This window comes from Gymnoscopelus braueri (assembly GCF_963280865.1).
Source record: "Gymnoscopelus braueri genome assembly, chromosome: 2".
NCBI lineage: Eukaryota > Metazoa > Chordata > Actinopteri > Myctophiformes > Myctophidae > Gymnoscopelus > Gymnoscopelus braueri.
The window spans coordinates 25,005,371-25,012,870 of NC_137604.1; the positions used below are offsets into that span (position 1 = coordinate 25,005,371).

Consider the following 7,500-nt stretch of genomic DNA (forward strand, 5'->3'; position numbering starts at 1 on the left):
TGTGTGTGTGTGTGTGTGTGTGTGTGTGTGTGTGTGTGTGTGTGTGTGTGTGTGTGTGTGTGTGTGTGTGTGTGTGTGTGTATGGCTGTGCCTCTTGCCTTTTGAATCTGATATTTGTTTCTTCAGACAATATCAAATCCCTCTCTTCATGTATTTGCCATGTATTTACCACTTATTTTAGACTTAATGTATAGGCCGATAGTTAATGTTCAAAAGTGAAAATAGCCCCCCAATGTTTTTGTTTGTTCTATTTACCATTTCTTCCCATAATAACCTGCCCAAAATAGGGACAGCTCAAGCTGTCAGGCCAGTGCCTTCCCTAAGCTGCATTTAAATATCTCTCTCCCATCCTTCACTATCCCTCCATCCGTCTCTCACTCTGTCTCCCCCTCATTCTCTCCTCTTCCCAGACCCTGAGAATCCATTCCAACGGACCATGGTGGATAACATACTAGTTCGTGCAGGTGAGAACTGTACCATTCCCTGTCTGGTTACGGACCCTAAGATCGTCCACCTGACGTTGGAGACATGTGATGGACAACCTTTGCCCTCCAGTCTTCATTACCGTAGCAACCATCAGCGAGGCATCAACATCAGTAATGCCAGGAAGGAGTATGAGGGCTGTTACGTTTGCATAGGACACCTGGGTGGTGTTGAAGTGAAGTCTAACCCGTACACAGTGGATGTACTACAAGGTAAGTGTTTGATAGATTTTAACCACTTAAGCCAGGGGTCTTCAACGTTTTTCAGGCCAAGGACCCCTTAGCTAAGAGAAAGCGGAGGTAGTGTAGGGTGTACCTGGCTCTACCTAGTGTCTTGCTCAGAGACAACCCTATGATAACTCTCCCTAATGTACTGTATATCAAGGTTCAAGGTTGTTCTTTATTGTTACATCTAGTACTAATAAGATAATGAAATAGGTCTCTTATGTGTATGTGTGTACTCACTCCACTTTGACCTCACCTTTGTAACCCTATACGGGTCAGTGCACCAATGTACAGTAACCACCTGGATTCTAACCCAGATCTCCTGCATGGAAAACCAAACATCTACCACTCAGCTGAAGGGAAATAAATCTCCCTCTGACCATGGTTTATGTTAGGCCTCTGCACATGACACATATTCTGCATTTCTAGTGCCTCTGCTATCAGAAATTCAGGGGGAAATACTTAATTGTTTGTGTTTGTATTTGAAGTTGAATGTCCAAACAGCCCCTACCTCAATTGATTTGTAGTGTCTCCTTACTCTATGACCACAGTATTGAAAATGCTATACTGTTACAGGCCTAACTGCTCTGGGATGAGGCTTAATTTTTTATCTGGATACCAGATGTAATTTAGTAAATATTATACACACTCTGTCTCTGAAGCGAAGGGAGTGAGGGGAGAAGGACCAGAGGTATAATAGGATGCGGTGGTGAGTAAAAACAGGAAGGTGACGGGGATGGGTATCACTTGAATTTTATCGATTCTGATTCAGATTCTGCTTATCAATTCTGGTTCTTATCGATTCCCTGTTTCTGTTCTGTATAAAATATAGCACAGGTCTCCGCCAGGCTGGGTTGCCTACCAGGGCCCGCAAACGTTAGTCGTAGCCACTTGGAATGCGATATGAAACATCTAACTTATATACGTCTTGATCACATGACCCCAGAGATAATGTATACCGATTTGTGAGAGTTTTGGACCAAGTCTGTAGGAGTATAGTAGCAATTTTTTTTTTTGAAGCAGGCAGAATTTTTTATCTGGCACAAACGGGCCTATAAGTCAATTCATGATCCAAGGAATCCATGGAAAACAAGATGTTGATTGTATGACCTTATTCAAGAGGTATAGGCCAAAACGTGAAGTGGGCTGATGAGGAGATTTGAAACATTTGGGATGGAAGTTCTTCATTGGCTTAGTGGAAATGTGCGTGCAAAGTTTCCCAACAATCGGGTGCGGCATTCATGATGTGTGGCATTTTGTACAAAACAGCCACCCCCACAAACTTTGGAAGCCAATCGGAATGGAATATGAGAAATGTGACAGATACGATCACATGTCATGACTACAGAGATAATGTATACCAATTTGCGTGAGGTTTGGACAAAACCTGTAGGAGTAGTAACAAAAAAAATATTTAGCAAATAATTGGGTGGAGATTCTTCCTTGGCCTACTGGGAATGTGCGTAATTGTGCAAAAGTTTCCCGCCGATCTGTCCAGCGGTGCTTGTAGCAAAATGTGTAAAATAGACCCCTCCATCAAACTATGAAAGGCATCGGTATAGAATCAGAAAAATCTGACAGATACATCTTGATCACATGACTACTGCGATAATGTGTACCAATTTGGGTGAGGTTTGGACAAAATCTGTAGTAGTAGTAAAAACTTGGCTTATTTGGAGAGTTCCATAATGATCCAAGTAATCCAAGGGGAAAATTATTGTGATTGTTTGACCTACGGTTCAAGAGTTATAGGCCAAAACGTGAATCTGCCTGTTGCAGCGAAAAATGTAGGGTGGCTTTTGTTCCTTAATTGCCGTAGTGGAAATGTGCGTGCAAAGTTTCATGGCAATCGGACGCTGTGTTCATGATTTGAGGCATTTTGTTCAAAACGGGTCACTCCTGCAAACTTGGCCAATCAGGATGGAATATGAAGGAACAGACAGATCCGTCTTGATGACATGACTATAGAGATAATGTGTACTAATTTGTATGATGTTTGGACAAAATCTGTAGGAGTAATGTTTGTTTGTTGCTAAAATCGGCCTCTCGCCCCGGTGACGCTATAACAGGCCGATGTAGAGGGTAGAGGTTCTGCTCTGGCCTCTAGGGAGTGTGTGTGACTGTGTGTACAGTTTCATGGTACCGGAGATTAGCTGTCAGACATACAAACGGACGGACAGGGGCAAAACAGTCTCGACCACGCCTTCGGCCTGGCGGAGACGAAAACTACACGATGCATCCTTTCCGTTCTAATATAGCCCAATGGTCCTGCCCTGTGCTATGCAGTGTGCACTTAAATGGTGACTTGGCAGCAATATGGCTAGCTGGCCACACTTTTTTTAGTTTTGTAGCTTTTGTCGCCGATAGTGTGAATGCAACATATATGACAAGCTGTTACAAATTACAGTTAAATAGCAACTGCTCTGATCCACTGTCCACATGTTAACGCAGAATAAAGAATATCCAGAACTACTACTTTTTGTATACGATGATGTTCAGAAATGTCTTGGTAGTAGTAGGACATATTTAATGTTCCAGTTAAATTCATGAAACATTTATGCTGTTTAAGCTGCAGGGTAATAGGCGAGGTGGGTGTGTTGTGCACAGAATACTCGATGAGAGGCGATGAAAGAGCATTAGGGAAAACTGCTCATGCTATTTTCCTCCGCTGTGTTATTGCCGTTTGGCTCGGTCAGCTGCAGTTAAGAGGGATGAAACTTGAACTGCTGGGGTCACTTCTGGGCTAGTATCCTTTTTATTGAGAGCTTCTGCACATAAAGAGGGATTAAGAAAGAGGATGGTAAATCAGGGAGTATAATAAGAGAACAGGGACAGCTCTATAAAAGAACAAGGATCTGAAACAAGCATGAAGGCAGTACTCTAGGTATATAAAGTACATGATGAACCTACAGTACCTAACCCTTTTCAAACACACCCACCAACGGCTACCGCTAGAATTTATATATTTGAACAAATTAGTCATCACCTTTGTGCGCACGGATGTGCATATGTGTGCATGTGTACATATGTTAATGCACGTGCAAACAACGTTATTGTTAATTCAATAGTGATTTATCAAGTCAAATGACACATTACCACTCTCCAACTTGATGCCACTCTCAAACGTATTCAGTCTTATTATACACAGTAAAAGCCACGCCCTATTTCAAAATTGCGACACATTGTCAGCTTGTAGATCTGCTATTTTTGCCATTCCTGAAAGAAGTCTTGAAAATTTGGGGACATTTTGGTTTGCCTATAATGACGCCTGCTTCAGAGTGGTTAATCTACCTCTGAGATTGAAAAACGCTACCCTTACCAGTTCATTTAGGCTTTTACTGTGTCTCAGTCTTTCTTTGGTTGATCCCTCACCTCTTGTTCCAGTGCCAGAGGCCCCTCCAGTGGTCATGCTGTCCCAGAGAGAGAACGTCATCCTGAGGAAGGGGGAGCAGTTTAAACTCACTTGCAGCTCATCCAACGTCAACTCTGAATTCAGTCTCACGTGGGACTTCCCCTCAACAGCGGTGAGATATGTGGGAATAGACGATAGCATCACACAATGCTTCTCCTGTCCTCTGTTTGTCCTTCTGTCTGGCTCCCTCTTGCTCTGTCTACACAGTAAAATCCAATATCCAGTGTCAATTTAACAGAGAGTGTAAAAATGGACCTGATTTTACTGTGTATAGGCAAAAACCCCAGCATGTCATGGGTTGCAGCCGTCGGGACCCGCGGAAGCTGCAGCGTGAAATAACTTTTCACACTTTTCGGCAGAAGTTAAGTCGCTTTTGGTGGTGCACTCTATAGAGGCCACCTCAACATGCTACTGTATGCAGAACACAAAGCTGGCTGGTATGGCTCCACCAAGCGCCTTTCAAGTGTCTTCCTTGGCTTATTCACAGCGTGAATCGATCAGTCCAGTGGTTTGTAGGGATGTGCCGATCACGTTTGCCCATGATCTGGTTCCGAGTCATGTGATTTTGAGTATCTGCCAATAACGAGACCTGATCCGATATTCCGGCAATGCATAAAAAAGAAAGAAAAGAATGCAAGTTGCCCCTTAAGTTTTTTTTTGTTTATTTTAAACGACAGTATCCAACATGGATACCTTTATGTATGGCTCTTTTGTCACAAGTCTAGCTGGTGCAGCATTGCTTCAAACCAAGTAAACAAAATGGGTCCCGACCCACTGTTTGGTAAAAACACTGTAGTTGATAGTGTTGATCTGGCTGACTTCTTGCAGAATCCTCAGGAAGCCAACACCTCCTACCTCCTGTCTGGTTCCCGTGGATACCAGCGTTCTTCCTCACTGCTGATCACTACTGTCAACCAATCAGACTCCGGCATTTACAGATGCCATGGCCAAAACGAGAGAGGCACTACGACAACAGCGCTGCAGCTAGATGTCCGTGGTGAGTGGTTAAGTTGGTAATAGGTGTGTGCGTGCGTGCGCGCGCGCGCGAGTGTGTGTGTGTGTGTGTGTGTGTGTGTGTGCGTGTGCGTGTGCGTGTGCGTGTGCGTGTGTGTGTGTGTGTGTCCCACATTCTGTGATGTTATGCTATGGTGTTGTTCACCCAATCAGTTGAATCAGTTGTGTGAGACTTTGAGTGAACTTTATATTCTTATCTCTTGTGATCCAGGTCGAGGTTTCATCAGCATGCTGGGGAGCCGTCGTTCCGGCCAGGCTGACGTTAAAGAAGGGGAGAGCCTGAGGCTCAAAGTAGAGTTTGATGCCTATCCCACACCCAAAACTCTGAGCTGGGCTTACAACGACCATCAGCTTCGCAATACCACCGAGCATGTGATCACAGTCCATCGCCGTAGATACAGGTATAGTGGACTGAACTATGCATGCATAAAACCACATTTAATTTTTTTCCGGTAGAGGGGGAACAGGGATTATAGTTCCTGGCCTCTCCCACTTCCTCTCCAACATTGCCTCCTTACGTCCTACTCTGCCAGATTTATGCTGGTATTTTGTTCATAAAAAAGGCTGAGTTTGCAGAACATGGCTTACCATGTTTCACTCAGGGTCGATGTGATGGGCAGTCACTGTAATGTAACTTTCCATAGCTCTGGGTGTCCATCCATCAGTGCTACTGTAGATGCCTTGGACAAGACATCGACATCAGAAAGGGGCTGGCATAACTTTCTGGCTGAAATGCGGACGTGAAGAGAAATCTTATAACGCTGCTCAATTACCTTCAACATGTTTAAATCCTGTGTTCTAATGGTCGTATGGTCGTAGATCCGCTGCTATGAAAATGCCTGTGGTGTTTGTTATTGCTTTGGCCCTATCTGAATTACAGGCAAAAGGCTGTTAAAAAGTCAAAGGGAGCTCCATCCTGTGTGTACAGCGTGCTGTAAAGGTGCGCTCATTTATTGCGCTCAAATGACTTATGGTCAAGTGATTTAATCACTTTGAGCAAAAAAAAACAAGCAAACCTCGTCCCAACCCTCCTGGGGAAAACAAACGTTGTGTATGGTGCGCTCGCTTAATATGTGTCCATTTATGTCCACATAAGAGATATCATACAATACAAGGACACAAATATTTACAAGGTGCTGTAAAACATTTACAGTCAGCAAATCTTGGACAAATACCCACACATCCTTCAGGGGTACAAGTAACAGCGTCTTCACCATATTTGGCAGCTACTGATAGTAGAAGAGATTGCACAGATTACGCACGCACGCACGCACGCACGCACGCACGCACGCACGCACGCACGCACGCACGCACGCACGCACGCACGCACGCACGCACGCACGCACGCACGCACGCACGCACACACACACACACACACACACACACACACACACACACACACACACACACACAGAGATGTTTACAGTGTGTGGTCTTACCTATCAGATACATCAGTGAGCTGAAACTAGTGAGAGTCCTTCCAACAGAGGGCGGGATCTACACCTTCTCAGCCAGCCACCATGATGCATCTGTCAATCACTCATTCCCTGTCTATGTCAACAGTGAGTAGTACTATTTCTTCTGTCTATATCTCGCTCACCACTGTAACCACTTTGCAGAAAGTGTACATTTTTGGAATGTTGATTATTGTTGCAATTCACCACATACAGTAATACTGACTGCTATTTGCACTACTCAGTTGCTAACTTATTCATCCTTACATGAATGTAAGTATCTTTTGTATGTATTTGTCCGTCATTTTACTTTATATTCTATAATCTGTATATTTCTTTCTTGGCTGCAACATATAGACATATATCCTAACTCTTTAACCAGGCCAGGTGCAATCCTAAATTGTATATACTGTACTATGAATCGGCCTAGTCTATGGTCACCCATCCAAATGATTGTTTTTTAACAATTTATTACTTACTACTGCAGTGGTTCTCAAACTATGGGTCGCGACCCAAAGTGGGGTCACAGTATGGTACTGTTGGGGTTGAGCATTGGCAACTGTTTAAAAAAAACAGGGGGGGGGTTCGCGACCCACGTGAAGACTCATCAAAATCCCAAAGCACACACAACACAAGCCCTTGCAGAGACATAGAACTGATTGTACTGCTCATAAACTAGCCTTGTTAATTTGCAGGATTTATGTTCAGGTTCCTCTTAAAACAGCTGGGTGTTTTTGTTACTCCGAGCAGGGCCGGTGGAGGGCTGATCGCCGCTCTAGGCGAGATTCCTTTGATGCGCCCCCGAAGCGCGCGTTTTTCGCGGTTCTGGGCGGATTATGATACTTTTTTTTGTGTCTTTGGTTACTTTATTTCGGTTTTAGGGTTATGTTAGGGTTGTGTTATTTAATTCTGA

At 43.9% G+C, this 7,500-nt stretch overlaps 1 protein-coding gene across 4 annotated transcripts in view; it reads left to right on the forward strand.

Moving 5' to 3' along the window:
• kitb (KIT proto-oncogene, receptor tyrosine kinase b) overlaps positions 1-7,500 on the forward strand; it is a 21,157-nt gene that overhangs the window by 2,678 nt on the left and 10,979 nt on the right. For all 4 annotated transcript variants that reach the window (XM_080454383.1, XM_080454385.1, XM_080454384.1 and 1 more), the window contains exons 3-7: positions 411-695; positions 4,092-4,231; positions 4,948-5,116; positions 5,345-5,534; positions 6,580-6,695. In XM_080454383.1, coding sequence (XP_080310509.1) covers positions 411-695; positions 4,092-4,231; positions 4,948-5,116; positions 5,345-5,534; positions 6,580-6,695 — 900 coding nt within the window. The remainder of the gene's footprint in view (positions 1-410; positions 696-4,091; positions 4,232-4,947; positions 5,117-5,344; positions 5,535-6,579; positions 6,696-7,500) is intronic.